We start from the raw sequence: 19887 nt of genomic DNA on the forward strand, positions 1-19887 counted from the left end.
AACAGCCAGCTCCTCCGAACACTGAGCACACACTCAGAGCTCCCGACACCAAATCCGACCACTCCCCAGCTTCTTTACTCACTTGTATAACTGCAGGGTGTGACGGTTTCCATGACGGAAGATCTCGTACTTGGGTAAGCCACAGTAGCGGTCCATCTCTTCGTCATCCTTGTACCATGTCACCTCTGGCTGCGGGTATCCTGGGGAGGAGACGGACAGCACATCAGGGCATGAAACATCCCAACCAGTTGCACAGCAAGCCTGCTCTCGTGGGGACAAGGTATTGACAACAAAACCGAGCACTCTGGCCGAATAGGACACACATTATTCTGGGCTCACCGTGTTCTTTAAATCACATAGCAGAAAAAGTATTGTGAGTGGAAACCTGATGGGCTTATCCAAGTCTTGTATTGCTCCTAGGAGTCGGGCTATTTTTGAGAAAAAAATCCCAGCACTTCATTCCTGAACAGAGAGGAGTGGATCACACGACCATCTCCTGTAACACTGGCTGGGAAGAGAAGGTGAGCATACTGTCACTTTTATATCAATAGGCATGTTTTGATGAGGCTGAGGCTAAGGTTAGAAAACAGGCGTTCACCCCTCCATGGAGCTCACAGCATTTCACTAAGTGTCAGCCTGTAAGCCGATCCAAAAGTTTCCATTGAACAGAAACAACCTTGATTGCATCACAGCCAGCTTGGTGTCCTACAAATGTCACTTGACAACAGATGTCACCTGCCTTTTCAGTAGAATGACATCATGACGTGTGTGACTGGCTGGCTAGCGGGCCGGGCATGCAGCCACATTCCCCACTGCCGACCGCAGTGGGGGATCAGCGTGAGCACTCCACGTGGGCCAGTGCTAGCCACAGCCCTCATTGCCTACCGACTGCAGTTCTAGCTCAGAATAAGAGACGCTTCCAGGGGAAAACTGCTTGAGCCAGCAGCCGACCTTGGTTCCCGTACTTCACACGGGCCTCCCAGCACAGCCAAGCTGACCCTGAGGGCATGGGATAAAAGTTTCAATGATCATGTCATGCCTCCACTTAAGTCGATGCGTTCACACTTGTTCAAAGGCCCAAGGTAGATATCTGAAGCTTATCTCCTGCAAACGCCCCTGCTGGCTTTCCGTGCTGCCAAAGTGAAGGAGTCTGGCACGCTGCTCACCTCCACCAGTCCCCAAGGATCTCCCCACCAGCCCCCTGCACCCCGAAATGCAGCGGGGGGTCAGCTCTCATGGACAGCCCCGGCACGGGGCTAGGGAGGGCTTGCCAGTAATATCCCAAAGTGCCCAGACTTGATGGGCCTGAAGCAGAGAGGGGGCAGGGACAAGGCGCTTGCACCTTGCTTGCACCAGCCAGAGATGCTGGCAGCCTGCAGCAATGCCTGAGCCCAGCTTATGCTTGCTCCCATGAAGGTCCTAGGGCAGGGGCGAAAGACCAGGATCAAAGACTTGTCAGCAGGACTTCAGCCTGCTTTTGGCTGATACAAATGCCTCTGACCAGCAAAGCAGCATATGCCAAATCTCCTCCTCATGTATTGCTTGTTTCCCTCTGCCCCAATCTGCTCTTCTGATGAACTCCCTGCCCCCATCCCTTGCTTGTTAGGGCTCTCCTGTGTCCTCTGGCCCTTGGAGGGACTTAGTCCACTGGAAAGCCATCCATCTTCAGGCTGCAGAGTGAATACATTCCCCTGGTCCGGGGCCGTGGACCCGCCCCATCACTCCCAGCACATCCCCTGCAGCCGCAGCATCTGCAGCTTGGCCGGTTGCCACCAAGAGATAGATATCTGAAGCTTATCTCCTGCAAACGCCCCTGCTGGCTTTCCGTGCTGCCAAAGTGAAGGAGTCTGGCACGCTGCTCACCTCCACCAGTCCCCAAGGATCTCCCCACCAGCCCCCTGCACCCCGAAATGCAGCGGGGGGTCAGCTCTCATGGACAGCCCCGGCACGGGGCTAGGGAGGGCTTGCCAGTAATATCCCAAAGTGCCCAGACTTGATGGGCCTGAAGCAGAGAGGGGGCAGGGACAAGGCGCTTGCACCTTGCTTGCACCAGCCAGAGATGCTGGCAGCCTGCAGCAATGCCTGAGCCCAGCTTATGCTTGCTCCCATGAAGGTCCTAGGGCAGGGGCGAAAGACCAGGATCAAAGACTTGTCAGCAGGACTTCAGCCTGCTTTTGGCTGATACAAATGCCTCTGACCTGCAAAGCAGCATATGCCAAATCTCCTCCTCATGTATTGCTTGTTTCCCTCTGCCCCAATCTGCTCTTCTGATGAACTCCCTGCCCCCATCCCTTGCTTGTTAGGGCTCTCCTGTGTCCTCTGGCCCTTGGAGGGACTTAGTCCACTGGAAAGCCATCCATCTTCAGGCTGCAGAGTGAATACATTCCCCTGGTCCGGGGCCGTGGACCCGCCCCATCACTCCCAGCACATCCCCTGCAGCCGCAGCATCTGCAGCTTGTCCGATTGCCACAACGAGACAGTTTCAAGGGTCCTGGTGGGACAGGGCAGCTGAGCCGAGGGCTCCATTGCCCGGCATTGCAACGCTGCAGGGCGCCGGATGCCCCCCTTAGTGTAAGCACATTGGAAGACAGAGCAGCCATTCATCAGTCAGGTACTTGCTCTCCCGAAACCTGCCACTCCCGCAGACCCCCGTGCAGCCAGTGGGGGAGGGATTTGCCAGCAGCTGGTCCCCTGCACCCATGGGCAAGGGCCCAGCTGCTGCAGACAGAGCAGTTTTGCAGGAAGCACATCTTCAGCACAGCGGCCTGCCACTGCAGGACCCAGGAGACTTTTCTGAGCAAGAATTATTTTTTTTTTTTTCCATGGAGATTGCCAGGTTTAGTTCAAAATTTATTCTCCCCAAAGCTGTTGAAGTCTGAAAAGTCTTTAAAGCTTTGGTGACCTTATCCAAAACAGGTCTTGCAACAGCTATCCAAAATCACCCAGAGAAGCTCTGTTTAAAGTGACTTTTTTTCATTTTTGGGAGCCAAGTGAGTTAGTCTTCTCCAACTTGGGAAGGTGGAGAGAGTTTAGAACAATGACACACAATCTCCACGATTTTCTGTTTCTGCTCTACACAAGCTATGTGGAGTGGGGGCTTCAGGCAGTTTGGGGAGGAAAAGTCATAGTAAGATCTTATCCTTTCTGGCTTTATGGATTTAAACCTCCCTGTCACCCAAAGACAACGGAGGCTTCCAATAATGCTGTCAGGAGGGACAGGTATTCACTAAGAGCAGCAGCTCCCCATGCCACCCACCTGTGAGCGGTGCTCATTCTCCATCCCTCCCTCTCTTGCCCTGGCTGCCCCAAACCCAGGCATCCTCATCTCCTGCCAGGCTGCTCTCTGCTCCTGTACTCACTGCCCCGTTCCCAAACCCACCCATCCACCCCTCTCGCAGGCCCTGCATGGCTCCAGACAGCCTTCATCCAAGCACTTCACTCTCATCCTTCAGACATTTCCCTAAGAGGGCCGCCATGGATGCAGCAAGCCAAACTCCTTCATGCTTATTAAAATCCTCATCTATGAAGCACATGACTGTCTACTTGCTTTATCCCAACTCTCTTCCCAAGCCATGGGCAGAGCCCTTTCTCTTCTGTAGCCCTGCAAGAACACCAGACTGTTTCTGGGCGCGTTGCTTTGTCCCCACCCCCTCCAGAGATGTGCTACTCAACACAGCGCCGATGCCCACATTGACCAAGCACTGGGAGCCAATGCCCATGTTGATCGAGCATGGGAGAGGTACCAGGCTGGACGCTTCTTCAGCACAAGCACTGACCCATGAAGTGAGTGATGGGACTGAGCTCCTGAGCTCACAATTTGGGTAGCCAGGTCAGAGGGGTTGAACCTGCCTAAGGAGGGACGAAATGACGCTGCAGAGGTAGCTGTACAATGGCAGGCAATAGCTGGTACTGACATATGATGGTCTTGGCTAGATCCAGTCATCACCTCTCCCGGTTGGCCTCATCCCCTAACAAGCAGTCACAGACCCAGGCCCCACATCCAAGCCCCCACATTTCATGAGCCAATACCTCTCCTTCCCAGCCAATGCTACACAGAAATGACTGAAAAGTTGTAAAATCCTTGTAGCAGCACCTCCAATAAAGGCCACCCTCTGAGAAGAGCCCAGCATCCGCTCACTGGGAAGGACCTGTCATGACGCTTGAGATCCTGAAGCTCAGACAGACCCACCAAGGAGAACTCTTGGTGCAGACAAGCGGGGTGCGCTCTGCTCTGTAAGCAACTGCACAGTAAATGGAAATGTTCACATTCCCTTTTTCACACCTCTCAGAGAACAAAGGATGAACTCATTTTGTCTAAAAAAAAAACCCCACATCATAACTGATGCAGGATTTGACCCAAAACAATCAAATACAGGGACACAGGTAGCAGGCAGAACTAGGCAACAGGAGGAAAGGAGGGTTTGTGCAAGAGCATCAGGATGTCTCCCTCTGCCTGACTTGTTTTTCTTGCCTGCACCACCCAGCACGTTTTGGAGACTGGCTCTTCAAACATTTGCATCTTGCTGCCTTCCTAGGACATGCCCAGCAAGAAACTGCTATTCACGGATGTGGGACTACCCTGTAACTCTCATTATTGGTCAAGAAGCAGCAAAAAAAAATTAAGATGTTATTGTAGGTCACGTATCCGTATTTGGGGCTTGAGAGTCAAAACAGGAGCAGCTGACAGTCTGCCCTTTGCCTCCTGCAAGTCTATGAACCAAAGTGTCCTTGGACTCCAGCCACAGCAGTGGGCTGAGCTGGTTCCTCTCTGGTCACTCGCCAGGGATGCAACCACCACTTCCTTTCTCCCCATTATGCCTCCCAGTTGAATGTAAACATCATGGCAGGGGCTGATATCTGAAGTACTGATCAGACTGGGCAGTCAGAGTTCGCTTTCCACTTTACACCGCTCTTTCCCAAAGAGATCCTGAGCTGCTAAGGCAGTCCAAAGGACTACATGCAAGAGATGACCGTATGACATAGGCAGTCCACAAAAATTCCAAATTTTGTAGGTGTATTGATTTAAGTGCATAAAGAGATCCCCCAGTCTAGTTTACTGGGTACAAAAATACTGCAATAGCCTACATGCTGAAGATGCTCACTTGACACGTTCCTTCCCTTGAGTAGAAAATGAGACCAGTATCAGGTCAAGTTTCCAATTTGGTGTAATGCAGCAGGTTGTGCTACGCAGCACCAGCAGGTCATCCAAAACTGGAAGGCAGCGACCTGCCTACGAAGAGTAAGGGTTGACTGCACAAAGGGGTTACACACTAGGCAGAGAGCATGTCTGTCTGATACTCTCACTTGGGCACAAGCAGAGGAGTTTGTTCTTTGGCAGCATGTCTCCTGCACAATGTATGGGGAAGAGTTTCTCTAGCTTTTCCAGGAGGGATGCTGGAAAGGACATGGACATGGCATTTACCAGGCTTCCGTGGTAGGGCTGACTGAACTCTCTCTCCTCTGGACAGGAAACTGAGCGTGTTGGCATCACATGTGTCGGGCACTTCCCACCCCGCCAGCCATCCAGCCTAATGGTGAATAAGAGCTCAGCTGCACAAATGCATCTCTCATCTTGGCAAAGCCCACTTGCAGCCGATGGTATCATGTGGATTTTGTAGGCGATGACAATTGTTAGCGGGAACTGTCAACCTCAGGGTGCAGTCGGTGAAGACTTGAGCCAGCAAGAGAAGCCAGGACTAGGCACTTCAAAAAGGGCTGGGAATCCCAAAAGGGAGAGCAGTGCGACCCCATATCCTTGCAGCAAGCGGACATGCTCCGGGCCTGCAGCACCGCTACACTTTCCGGCAAGGGGAGGTAGAAAAGAGACCTCTATCTGCTCTTACTCAGGATTTCATAGTACATCCAAACTTCACTCATTTTTTGACCTCTGACACTCACGGCTTGCAGAACAGTGAGGTCCGTGCTACCACGCAATATGCCAAGCTCTTCTAATGAATCACTGAGGGGCATGGCTTGGAGGTGTCTCCCTAGCAGCCCACTTTTGGCCTAGAAGCAGGAAGTGGTCTGCCGAAGTTAAGCATCAATAAAATCAATGTATCAGTTGTACCCCTGCAAGTTCGGAAAGTCAGACCTGTAAAACAAGGGAATCCGTATGAGAAGAGCCAAGAATTCAAAGCCAGCAGCTCTCAGAAGGGCTCAGTCTGTGCTTCCTGGTGCACAGCTTATTTACAGTGCGTTTCTAATGGCAAACTTGGCAATCTTAGGAAAGCCTTGGTCCTTGTGACTAAGAGGCCACTGGAAATATCCCCCTCCTTCCAGAACTTACAAACTTGTTTAATGTCTCTCACTGAGTAACCTGTCAGAATAAATAACACGTGCCACATCAGGAAGGATCACGGAGTTGTTAACAAGTACATCCTACAGAAAAAAGAAGGTTCAGAGTCTATATTTAAAGGACAAAAGCTCATCAGCAAAGGAGCCACTTGCCCTTACACCAATGCATTGCTGTGCCAGATCACCACAACATCCTCTTTTTCAGCCTCCCCCTTCTCCTCTTGGTGGCTGAGCCCCTTCCTGCCCAAGGTTAGGCTCATTGGGCAGGAACGGACTTTTATTTCACATGTTGACAAACACAGCAGTTTATCAAAAAGCAGCTGCACTCCAACCATTTACAGCCAGCAAAGGGAGCCCGAGCTGGTTCCAGTACAATAGCCTTAGTCTTCAAAATGGCACATTCCTGAGTTATAGAGTCCAGGATTAGCAGAGATTAGGACAATAAAATGCAGCTGGCCCAAGCAGTAACCAGCATATTCCATTTTCCGGTCTTTAACTTGCCTTGTTTGAGATGTTAGGTTATGCCTTTGCCTCTTCACAATCTCATCGCGGGTTTCCCCCCCCCCCCCCCCTCTTAAATTAAAGCTGAAATCATCATGCAATTGCTGAATCTTGGCAGTCTGACAACAGCAGACTTGTTAAGTGTTGCCTTGTTATCGCTTGCTCTACAGTTTAACTAGTGCACGTCCAGCAAGCGAGGCAGGACACGGTTATTCAATGAAGACACTGTTACCTGTCACTATGCATGTGAATTTAGCATCAGAGTCCTCAGACACAGAACGGGATTTGATAGTGGTTTCAAATAGTGGCTGGGTTTCCTCCGTCAGCTGAGAAATTATTGCGCAGAAGGTGCTCCTGGAAGATTCAAGAAGCATTTCTTAGAGATCAAAGTACTAGAAAAATCAAAGGGTCCCCCTCCTATCTTGTCTCAGAAGTCTTGCTGTAAATGCCCTCCTTTCCTTCCATCATCCCTACCCCAGGATGTTCATAATTCCAGTCCAGCATCAGGGTAATTGACTGTTTTCTCACTCCTAAGGTGACTCTGTCACTTTAAAGTGTCATTTGCCAGACGTTCCCTTTGTCTTAGCTCTTATGGCCACCGGGGTAATTAATGTCAAGAACCATTTTAGTTCTTGATTACACCAGAGCATTTCTTTGATCAGCCAGCAGGCTCAAAGCAAGGCCCCAACGGAGTCAGCTTCACATTCCCGGTACCACACCATCAGTGATTCAAGCGTTGTTCTGTTCACTGGGATTTGACTTTATTTGTGAAGACTTCACATTGTCATTCCATGCCAAGTGTGAACTGAGCATGCCTTCCAAACACAGCAGCCCTCTTTGAAAGCTTTGAGTTAAGAAAGGCTCCCTGCTGTGGGCACAGCTCACTGAAGGAGACCTTGAGCCTGGCTTGCAGCTTTCTGAGCTCAGGAATTACAGGTGAGGCTGACGTCTGCTCCCTGTTTAACCTCTCGCTGCTGCAGGGAGCCGCTCCCACTACAAACGCTGTGAGTTCAGGCACTGACCTCAAAGTTCAGGCTGTGGGACACCCAAATAGCCAGAACTATCCAAACAGTGCAATCTGTGAAGCTCAGAAATGGACCTTAGGTTCTCCAGGCATTTAAGGACTATTCAGTGATAGCAATAAATCAGCGTATTCATACAGCACTGCCAACCCTGCTGGAGCATCACCAAGAGAGGCCGCAGACGATCTGGGCTTTCTTAAATAAAGGAAAATGATTTAATTCCAAGTTGGTCTTCACTCGGATAGTGCTCTGGGGCTCTTGGAAGGGAAGAGCTTTTTCTTTCATTTTTCCCTCTGCAATTAAAACACTACACATTTACACTAGGAGAGAGGACCCCAAGGTATCAAGTGCAAGGATCTTAGGAGAAATAGCAAATATTGCAAGAGAACCAGTAGCTGGCAGCTCTACTTATATCATTTTCAGCAGTGAAAGACATTCCTTACACAAGTGAGCAGCTTCTAGAGACATGCAAGAGGTGGAACAAACCCCCAAAACATTCCCAACACAGCTCCACCATGAGCAGAAGGGTTCATAGCATGTGGTGAGGGTTCCACGAGGAGGATCCTGGCCTCACAAGCAGCCCCCGGCTTGCAGGCAGGATGCTGGTGCTGCTGCTACTCATGCTCTACCTGCTGAGGAAGCAGACTTGCTCAGGAAAAACAAAAAAAACCCTAAACCCACATTTAGCATGAACATAGCAGGGTCAGGAGCACTGATGGGCTCTGCAGCAGGGACTGAATGGCACGCACGGCTGAAGGTGCCGGGATAGCTCCAGCCACAGCAACTGCCTGTTTCATCCACCCAGAAAACTTACCTGGAGGCTGCAGCGCTATGATTTTCTCTCTGGCTTCCTGCTGGAATGGGTTTGTAAGAGATGCAGGGAGATGAATCCCTGAGCAACAACTGGGATGCAGCGGGAGCCTTGCCTAGCTCCCAGGCACTTTGTGTTGGGTAAGGGAATGGGACAGGGGCAGCTGGGGCTGTTGCAAATGTGACTCATCCACTGAAGGAGGGTTAAAGCACTGTCCATATCCAAACGCATGTCTGGGATGGGGTGAAAAACAGACACCACAGCTCAGAGTCTTTTCTGTGGAAACCAGTGGTCCCCGGGAGACTGGTCCTGGCAAGCAACTCTTCACACAGCTACAGGGCCAGGAACGGGCTGTGGGAGCCAGCAGCTGTTTCAGCCCAGAGAAACCTTTCCATACTCCCAACTCCAGGAGAAAAAACTCCCATTTCCAAAGACAGAGGCAGACAATCCAGTACCAAGGCAGTTACTTGGGTTTTGATGGCCCCTTCAATACGGATCCCCAGCCCTAGACCAGTAAATGCCTTTTACATACACACAAGGAACTTTCCAAGCATCAGTGAACATTTCTTACCCCAGCAGGAGAGCAATCAGATCAGCATCTTAAAAAAGGTGATGTGCACACACACATAGTGACACTCAGGACCAAGTTTAATCCCAGTACCATGCCATCGATATCAGCAGGCAACACCAGGAATAAGTCTGGTCCATTCAGTGCAGATCCCAGAGTAAGGTGAAACAAGAGCAAAGGCTACTGAATGCTTTAGGGAAGCAGCATCACCAGAAGCTGGGGGCTCCACAAGCACAGCAGATGAATTGGAGGAGACTTGCCCAGTGTACGCTTGGCAGGAAGCCCTGGAAGGTCTATTTAATCTTTCAAAGAAACCATTGTATTAATCGTGGGGAGGGGTGGGGGGGTAGCAACTGCAGCACTGTGGGGCTCTCAGCTGACTCAATCCACCTGCAGCGGAGACTTATCCAATCCAAATTGCTCTCTAAACCAATAATTTGGAGCATTCAAGAAATCTGATACAAGGTGGCAGCTGCTCTTCCTCCAGGCCTTCCTGAAACTTCGTCTTTGTGGCAGAAAAAGCCCTGGAGCCAAGGAAGAGGACACCAGCAATTCAGTAGCCTTTTTACATTAAAGAGGGATTTCCATACAAAAGCAGACTGGGGGGGGAGGGGGAGTGGGGGGAGGAGAGAAAGGAGATTTAAGAATCGTGTTCCTCTTCATCATGATTCTCTTTTCCTGACTTTTTGGTTAGCAATCCCACAGCTGTAGGGATGTTCTGGAGGGGCCTTTTCCTCCACCACCATTCCTCTACCTGCTTCTGCAGCAAACCAGTAATGCCAACTGACTTCCAAACGCGTTATTTTGCCAGAGGCAAAGTACAGCCCTACCAGTGCATTTCCATGCAGTCCAAATGAATGAAGATCTTCACAGTAAAGCACAGGATGGCAGGGGGAGAAGAAAATTTCTTCTTTGAAAGTCTCGGGGAAGGCACATCTAATTTTTAATGTCTCTGTATGGAAGTCTCACTTTAATATCAAGAAATAGCTGAACACCCATCCTTTGGCTAAGAAAGGGGAATATTTCTTGCACCTTAACAGGAATTACGATGAACATTCACTTTGCTGTCTGCAGTTCAAGCAAGTGTTAGGGATCCAGTCATGCAGAATAAGGCTGTTCGATCACTTCAGGGCTCTCAGTTAATTAATTAGTACCAAAGCATTACAGATTAATCATGTGCAGTCAGATTCAGCGAAGTGTGTGATCAGAGCAATTTAATGCAACATCGGTTTACCTTCCTAAACTGGAGGGAGAATATCTGCTGCTTGATAAGCTAAGCAAAAAACAGCATAAAAACCATTAGACAGAGAAGCATGGAAAGGAGCTGAAATAAACAAACCATTACAGAGACGTATTATTGATGAGCCATTTTGCACAGGTCAGAATTCCTATTAAAAGAAGGTACAACTGCCTTACTCAGGCTGGCAGCCAGGACGAGCAAGCCACATTGTCAATTGAACTCAAAGGCTGTAAAAATGAAATGGTTGTTACTGCAGAGAACAAGTGTCAGGAAGTTTATACAAGTAGGTTTCCAAGAAGCAGCACCTGAGCCTTCCATGCACCATCTGCAGCGCTGTGCTCAAAGCAGGCAGCTCCACCCCGGGAGATGTTCCATTAAACGGCAGGCAGGACGCTGCAAGCCCACTCCTCTGCTGACAAGCAGATGGCCTGAGCTGGTCACCCTCTGCGCTCCCAAGGACAGCTCTTGGGAGAAACTGAAAACTCTCTGGTCACTATACATTGCTTTCCAGCTTGCCAACCAAATCACTAAGGTCTGGCAAAAAAATTAAAATAAAATAAAAGTAGACTTTGCAAGAATCCACAGGTCTTGCTTTCTTTGCAGGAACTTGTAACATTAACCAATCTGGGGAATAAAATCAAACACCCAAGTCCTACACAAGGGACACCCAGATGAGCTACTTACCTGCAGCCACCAGCTCTCCCAAAGGAGTGTCTTCAAGGACTCACATTCTAGCCAAAAGGCCATGTTGCCATTTTGTGGCAGCAGCCCCTTGCAGCAGGTTATAGGAAATAACCTCTCGGCATTGACCCTCAGCAGTCAGGAGCACTTCCTCAGACCCTGAGCTCACCCACACAGCAATCAGAAGCCTAAAGCTTACTACGTACCAGCTAGTCAACAGCATGTAAGCTCAGTGATTGCATCACACCAAGATACATGTTTAATTATGCCTACGCGATAACCTCACCACATGGCCTCAGAAGTGGCCATAGCGTAGACATCCCCTTTGGGATGTAAGAAGTCAGACTCCTGCACCGGTACATGCAGACAGGTTGAACCTTCTCAGCCTGGTACACCGAAGACCACTGTGGAACAGCCACACTTCAGTGCTTTATGACGATGCTAAAGAAGACAGCATAAAGAACCAAGAAGGGTGGATCTCTTCAGGTCTCCAACCCTGATGATGACATCCAGGCTCTGTGCAAACAGCGCATAAGACAGCAGGACTTCAAGACTTGCCCCAAGAATGACCACGGAGGGTCTCTGAAAACTGCTCCTGCAAGCCATGTAGCACTTCCACCTGTGGAGGCAGAATCTCTGTGCCAATAATAAGTACCAAAGTAGTTCAGCTTGAAGGCCTGACAGTTGGCACGAGTAATCACACATTTTCACTGGGAAAAAAACCCGGCACTCTGAAGAGCAAACTGACTCCTCTCCTCCAGATCAGGAAAGCAAAGACAGAAGATGTTTTAGACAGCTGTCCAGGAGTAGCTTTAATCAAACAAACATGGGTGGCACTTGCCCTTTTGGCAGCAGTTTCACCCTCTCCACCCCTAGCCGCACAATCCTGATCCTTCCCCAATGCCAACTGCAGCCGAAGGATGAGCAGACCAGGCGTTAGCCAGCTGGAAAAATTAAACACAGACCATAACAGGTTGAGGATCAGCCACTCGATCCATCTCGCATGCGCTGTGTTGGCCCAAGGGAGAGGCCAGACAGAGGAGCTTTGTCTTTCCAGCTGAGCCTCACCAGCTGGGGTGTCCCCTGAGCCCCATGTCCTTCCTAGCGCTGCAAGGCACGCCTTTGCCTTTGCATTACCTGCCTTACTGACCAGCATGTCCTCATCCCTCTCTGCCACCCGAACAGCTTAGAGAGCTCAAGAGCCACCTCCAGCCACTCTCACCCTGCCCTGACCTCCCAGGGGGATGGAGCGTCCTCCTCCCCACAACCCTCCTGAGCACAGCTGCCCCAGGCGATCTCAGGGGCACTGTGCCCCTGTGCTCTGGGCTGCCCCCAGGCAGCTTGGTCCAACGGGAAGCACAGTGCATGGGCATAAGTACGAATTATGTCTCACCTTCCGGCTTTTCAAAAGCAAAGGAACCCAAAACCGTTTTGCAAGGGAAAAACAGCCTTTTGGCCTCAGGAATACTATGGACGGGGGCACCACTTGAGCAGCCAACAGCAAAGATCCTAAAATGCTTGCTGGAGAACACTAGCGTAGGCGTAAGTGTGGCTTTAATCATGGTTTCCTGCGTGAGACAAACGGGAAGGTGTCTTGGCTTGGATGTAAAGAAAATCATTCAAATAGCAAGAGCCAGAATGAAGGGTGCCTGTGCCATGAACCCTTTGGGCTCAGGAATGTGATCAAACACTGAGCAGCATCAGGACCTTCTTTAATCTCCAGTGCTGAGCATACAACCTGGGCTTTATTCACCGCATGTCCTGAAACACAGTGCTGAATACCGGACTGAGGGCCTCCTGAGGACCTTTGGTATTATCAAAAGAAAAAGGCCATCACTGCAAAATTAACTAAAGTTTAACCTCAATATGCTAAGGAACCAAGCAAAATTTGCTTTACAGACTAGATATTTCAGCCCAGAGAGAGCAAGATCAAATTCTGAACACCTCAGCCAGAACAGCCCTGCCTGCAGACAGCTGGCATTCCACTTCATCTTAATTCCATTCACAGCATACCTGCACAGAGCTGCAGCAGCCTAACTGCATCAGGCTCTAAACTGAATCTATCCATGTGGAAACCTGGGACTCCTGAGCAAGGCATGGCAGACGCCCCAGCATGCCCAGTCCAATACGCTTTGGGACTGGACTGCATCCTCAGCTCTCCAGAGACTTGTTAGCACACACAGTAGAGGACTGTGCTAATGAAACGCAGCGTCGGCAGTGGATGTGTCTTCCCCGAGCAAGCCTGGGGCCATTATAGTTGCTGGATGAAGGCAAACACTTATCTTATGCCGAGGCACACATCTAATGCAGGTGAATCGAGGTCTAAAGGTGCTGGTTTCTCTCTATTGGAAAAGGGGAGCTCAGAGAGGTCTGCTGCAGGCATCTCCAGCATTGGTGGGAAGGAAGCCTCCTCAGGTGTCTCACATCTATGAAATGAAGCACAGAACTGCCAACAACACTCAAGTTTTGTAATCATAAAAATATCATTCAAGTGGACGGCCTGGGCTGGTACATCACACCATAGAAGTCAGCTGTTTGAAAAACACAGATGTTAAATCCATCCCCTTTTCTAAGCTCCCTCATGCATGAAATTCTCCTCTTTCTGTGTTCGTTCTTCCTGAGATAAAGAAATCTTTCTCCTTCCAGCTCATGTCCTTATATGGAAGTCAACAAGAGCTCAGAAGACCTTGAAATAGGCTTCACAGTGGCTCCATCCTCACACGTACAAGTACACAGACTCGGTCTGCAACAGTCGTTGCTGTATTTCAGTGCTCTTGCACAGCATGAAAATTGAGCCACACAGACTGTCCAGTGCAGCAAATAAACAGTGAAACGCGTCAATGACAGCAAAGCTGAGACCTCTGAGTTGTGTTCTGATGGAAACGGCGCTGCCCAAAAGCTCCTCAGAAGAGCCCACCAGGAACAGGGCAGCCCTTCCATCCCAGGAGCGGGACAGCGGGCTGGCCCTGGCAGACCCTACAGACACTCCCTCTGGCCGGCACTCCGACCCGTGACATTATTGGACCTGTTTTGCACATGCAGACTTCCAAGTATAAGATTTCATATGAACTTCTCTGCCTCCAAGGTTAATACTACTTGAGACAAATACAAGCCACCCCAAATGTCTTCTCAACTGTCAGAAGCCAACCATTTTCAACATTTAAAAGCCAGCAATTAAGCTTTCATGTACATATGGTTATCCTTAAGGCTCCTTTCCTGCCATGCATCCCGCTTCTTATCAAGCACTTCATGCACACGCAGAACAAGTGTGTTTGTGTTCCCTATACCATGGCAGTAATTATCAGCAACCCTGTGATAAAGCAGCTGCAAGTGCTATGGAGCTGTACAAGACACATCATTATTTTACAGGCTGGAAAACTGAGGTATTGAGTCTTTGCTTGTCAAGGTCATAGAATGAATTGATGTCAGAGCTGGAGAAATAGGGCTTTTTTTTCTGCAGGTAATTTATTTTGAGCCGACATGAACACTGACTTGCATATAACAATTCAGAGCTAGATTTCCCTAACAGAGAAGGAGGAAAACAATAAATGAAGTCAGATGTTCCTGTATCAGCCTCTGTACCACTCTGAAGGTGGCTCAGATCTGTATGCTTTAACTCTGAGTTATTGCTGCCTTTATGCTCCAAATTAAACTGGTAGCTAGTCGAATGCCATCAAGGAATGAGAAAGGACAAACAAAAGCAAAGCAGATATTGGACAATGAGACACCCAGGGAAGCTGACATCTTTCTGGTAACGCATTGTGCATAGAAGATTCTTGTGGCTGTGGGTCAGAAAAACAGCAAGATGAAAATACAGTTGTTGGTAACAGCTCCTCTGCCTTCCTCTTCTTAGACCAGGAGATGCTGTAAAGTGCGAGAGTCAGTGTGAGAGAACAGCCTCATTCTCTCCAGACCTTCCTCCCTGTGCTGAACCAGAGCAAGGACACAGTGGGTTTTAACTCCGTCTCCTGGAAACTGCCTCTGCTGCGGGACAAGAGGAGCATCATTTGGAGGAGACCGTGCTCTCCCCTCACGCAGTTGGATGGGATCCCAGGCCTGGGAAATGTCTCTGTTTATGAGGTTTCCAGAGAAGAGCAGAGATCACACATGCGATACATTTTGTATTTTAACAGTGGTCCTGACGGGCGCTCTTTGTCCAGCTCCACATCTTGAGTTCTAGCCTAGGTTATAGGCTCATCAGCCTACATACTCAGCTCTGCTTGACTTTCTAGGAGATATGGACAGGAGGGGACTGAAAGGGGGCTGAAAAATGCAGCTTGGGATCATTATTCACTGTGCACAGCTGGCAAGGAGCCCCACCAACAGGAAAAAGACCCCTCTACCCCAGAGACCCTGGACATGAACCCAACAATGCCTTGGCTTTTACCTTTCAAGCTGTAGCAGATGTCCCTCCTTTCCAAATGTGGGACGTTTCTGTCAGACAGGATGGATGCACCTTTGGAAAAGAACCTGGGGGTATGGAAAAGGAGCTGGGGGTGTTGGTCAACAGGCAGCTGAATATGAGCCATCAGTATGCCCAGGTGGCCAAGAGGGCCAACAGCATCATGGCTTGTATCAGGACTGGTGTGGCCAGCAGGAGCAGGGCAGTGACCGTGCCCCTGTCCTGGGCACTGGGGAGGCCGCCCCTGGAATACTGGGTTCAGGGTTGGGCCCCTGACTCCCAGAAGGACATGGAGGGGCTGGAGCATGTCCAGAGAAGGGCAAGGGAGGGGCCTGGAGCCCAAGGCTGCTGGGGAGCAGCTGGGGGAGCTGGGGGTGTTGAGCCTGGAGGAGGCTGAGGGGAGACCTTATCGCTGCCTACAACTGCCTGACAGGAGGGGGGAGCTGCAGGGGGTCGGGCTCTGCTCCCAGGGAATTGGCGATGGGATGAGGGGAAAGGGCCTCAAGTTGTGCCAGGGCAGGTTTAGGTTGGACATTGGGAAAAATTCCTTCCCCAAAAGGGCTGTCAGGCACTGGAAGGGGCTGCCCAGGAGAGGGGTTGAGTCCCCATCCCTGGGGGTATTTAAAAGTCGGGCAGACGAGGTGCTTAGGGCCAGGGTTTAGTGGTGGGATGACAGGGTTAGGGTAACGGTTGGGCTTGAGGATCTTAAAGGGCTTTTCCAACCTAAACGATTCTGTGATTCTATGAACTCCCTCAGGTGCCACAGCTGGTTTCTTGCCAGGTATTTACACCACTTGCTGCCAAAAGCAAGGTCCTGTAAGAAGTCACAGGTGCCCAGCTGCTGAAGAGATAACTCGTCTGAACTAAGAAAGCTAAACATGCTTTTCAGGAACTAAGCACTCCTGTGTTTTCAGCTCACTTTATTATAGTAACAGATCTTTCACCTTCATTTGATATTATGTGCAAAGCAAGAGGTACAAGGCTGGGAATGGTTTCTAGCCAGAAAAGCCAGGTGGCAAGGCACTCTCCTGAGCTCAACTGCCACCACAGCCAGAGAAGCCATCCAAGAAAAGATCAGAGGCAGTGTCACTCTACTCTAAAAATATCTGCATATGATGAAGCTATGACAGCAGACAGATATTTAAGCAAGGAGGCAATGCTGTAACAAGACTGAGGAGCAGACATCTGCATTAGCCAAGAGGTGCAGATCAGTTCCAACAGAGGAGTTTGCCTGGGGCTCAGATGAAGGCTCTGATGTAAGATTTTACATAAAACTGCATCTCTCTGCATAAGCCCATCTCCAGACTCGGCTAGTTCTTACAGAAAGGACACCTAAAGAGAGGTCTTGAAGTTGTGGCCCATGAGTGCAGCTAAGGTAGACCCTGGGCAGGACTGACAGCTTCTCCTCTCACTTTGCAAAGTAAGTACAGTCAAGTGCTTGGAGACATAAGAGTTTTTTTTAAAAAAAAACAAATACCTAGCCCAATCTAAGAAAGTCCTGTCAGCTGCCAGGTCAGAAGGCAAGCCACCGTGACCATAAGCTGCTCCTCACGTTGTTTGTTACCAGGTATGTTAAAAGACCAATGAAGGAAAGCCAGTAATCTCTTGTCACCGAGCTACCTGCTCAAAGGGAAGATTCTTCCTAAAGACCAGTTCCTAAGGGCACAGAAAGGAAATATCCTGAATACTCTGGTTAATAATGGGATGATGTCCTCTCTGCAGCCATTTTCAGCACCTCTATTGTTTTGGCCCCTGCAGCAGCACCTCCAACAAATTCCACAAGTTAAAAAAAAACAGGGAAAAAAGCGTACCTGTATCTAAATTAGAATCCTTCAACTTATGCCACATCATTTTCCTCCTGTAGGATTACGGAGGCCAAGCAAGACAATCCAGACTGTTCTCTATGTGGGTCGTGAATGCAAGCATATAGGTGGAACATGTTCCTGAGTCACCCCAGAAGCAGGGATCCCTAACCTCAGTTTCTTTTCATGCAGACATTTCCATGCCTGTAGGTACCTCTGTCATGTCACTACACCTTCTATAGCTTTTTAAAACGGGTGAAGAGAGCAGGCATTTCTGTTAAATACACTCAACAAACACATGTAAAGACAGAAAAAGAGAAGCCTGAAAAAACCCACGCTTTCTTCAGATTAAAATACCCATTTTCGTTTTCTAACGACCAAAGCAGCCTCTCACCGCAACTCTGCATCTGCATGGCTTGTCCCCCACTTTTGTTAGGCCCAAACTAAAACGTGTTCTGCATTAAAGAGAACTGCTGAATGTTACCTCCCAGTTCTATATGTTGCCCGTCTTGCTTTTCAAGTTCTCCCAGGCAAGCTCTCCAGATGTTCCTGGATTTAATTAAACTCCTAATCGCTTTCTGAAAGTCTTCCTGCTACACCATTCCACTCACTTGCTCTCCAGAATTGTTACTTTACATCATTTAATTACAGGACAAAAAGCCCCACTTCATCCAAGCCCTTGCCCTGCGTCATAGATGAGAGTTCCACATACCCTGGCTCAAGTCTTCAGTGCTTGCAGGCACACTTAGGGCTGCACGGGGAACGAGACTTTTGCCTTACTCCTCCATTATTCACTGGAGAAACTGGAAGGGGCCATGAACCCAGGGCAAGGCCAGTTTTGCTATTTAGCGAATATTTATTCACTGCTTCTTACAACAGAAGGGGCAGCCACTGAGGTTAACAGGCAAAATGAAACGACCTTGCCATAGGCTTTGACGACCCAGTCCATAAGCAGGCTGAAAAAGGGATTGGACAACTTGTGGAAAATGGATGCATTGCTGGCTTAAGCGTGGCAGCACAGTGTCCCTTTGCCTGCAAAAGCACTCGGCTCCCACAGACAGCAAGCGGGCTGTGACCACCCACAGCACTGGCCTGACAAGTTCGAGGTGTTCAGGACTCAGACCTTTCCAGACACAGGCTGGATTTACCATGCCTGAGCCGCAGCATCAGCCGAGCCAGAGGACACCGAGGCTCACCGCATGCAAGCCTACATTGCCCTGTGCCTTCCTCAGTGGCCTTGAGCAAAACTTCTGTGATTCAGGGCCAGTACGACTGACAAACCCTCCTTTATGGCTAAACTGATTAATGCTGCAATTTGAACATACTCGGGAGGGGAATAAAAAGTCCGGCTACTGGCAACCAAAGCACCTCAACAACTTATTTATTAAAGACCCTCTCTGCTTGTGATCCACAGAATGGGATCATCGGACTCGATTACAGATTTCCTCTCCATGGCATGGCCTGAGGTCACGGTTTGGTTGTGGACGCTGTATGAGCATTTGTTGGTACTGAAGGTGGCACGGTATGTGGGCAGGCTGCAGTTAGATTGCACGCTACAAGCACAAAGGAATTTAACTTTGGCATTGCCCCAGTTTTAACGTCTGACTTCCCAGCAGCACAGTTTTATCTCTTTTGGTCCTGTATTTATTTTTACGAATCTCAGCTTCTTTGAGGCATCAACTCTCGACATGCTGGAAATGGATTATTTATAAGTCATCAGCAGGGAAGAGGCGCGCTCATTTTGAGAGCTTTACAGACTGAAGAGCATTCCTAGTGAATTCAAAGTAATTTATAGGCTTTGCCTTCGCTGGCATGTCGCCTTATGTTTGCTAACCTCAGCCAGTCTCAGTTAACAACATGTTTATCATAGCTTCTCCTGTGCAAACAAAGCCTTATTCCTAACACAGACCCCCTGCCTAAGGCCATTTCTGACCCAAGAATGCCATTCCCAGGGCTGCTCGGCCCGTATCTACATTGTAGAAATACCTTTCTGGCAATAAGATAAGGCACACGCGCAGTGGGCCCCTTGCTCGGAGCCTGGTGTCGATAACACAAGCAGCTTCACTACAATGGAGGCAGGAAGGTCAGAGCAGTATCCTGCACGCAAGTTTAACTCGAGAGACGCAGAAGCTCACGTCCGTCAGGATTTCACAAGCACAGCCGTTGACTTAGCACACCTGCCCTGCTATAAAACGATGTGCGATGCTGACAACCCCTGCCCCTGCAACAACCGCAGGAAAACACAGCCGTTATCTGGGAAGTGAGGGGCTGCCCTGCAGCAAACAAGTTGGTTTTGGAGATCCCAAGCCATCGCTTGGTCTTTCCACCCTGGAGAAGCTCTCTGGGGAGTAAAGGCCCAGGCAGCCACGCTGCTTCTAGCTCGGCCACCACCCCGGTCCGCTCGGGGCCGGGGCATTATTGCCTTATGGCTTGGGACACTGCCAGCCTCCTTGCCTCCCGCTTCGCTTCGTGCCCCTGCTTCCCCCACGCTGCTGTCCTCCGCCTGCCTTTCAAATGTGGCCCGCAGGCTGCATCCCCATCCCAGGGCCCGGTGGCACCACGCACC

The 19887-nt window shown here is 49.7% G+C and overlaps 2 protein-coding genes across 2 annotated transcripts in view; one reads left to right on the forward strand and one right to left on the reverse strand.

The window, feature by feature from the left end:
- Positions 1 to 11426, reverse strand: part of ALPK3 (alpha kinase 3) — a 24410-nt gene extending 12984 nt beyond the window's left edge. The window contains 5 exon segments of the mRNA XM_035899481.1: positions 83 to 200; positions 7028 to 7149; positions 7968 to 8012; positions 10431 to 10469; positions 11404 to 11426. Coding sequence (XP_035755374.1) covers positions 83 to 200; positions 7028 to 7149; positions 7968 to 8012; positions 10431 to 10469; positions 11404 to 11426 — 347 coding nt within the window.
- A 517-nt stretch (positions 11427 to 11943) lies between these two features.
- Positions 11944 to 19887, forward strand: part of LOC104130682 (mucosa-associated lymphoid tissue lymphoma translocation protein 1) — a 39654-nt gene continuing 31710 nt past the window's right edge. The window contains exon 1 of the mRNA XM_035899483.1: positions 11944 to 12052. Coding sequence (XP_035755376.1) covers positions 11944 to 12052 — 109 coding nt within the window. The remainder of the gene's footprint in view (positions 12053 to 19887) is intronic.

This window comes from Egretta garzetta, unplaced genomic scaffold (genome assembly GCF_000687185.1).
Source record: "Egretta garzetta isolate BGI_Z169 unplaced genomic scaffold, ASM68718v1 scaffold287, whole genome shotgun sequence".
NCBI classification, from domain to species: domain Eukaryota; kingdom Metazoa; phylum Chordata; class Aves; order Pelecaniformes; family Ardeidae; genus Egretta; species Egretta garzetta.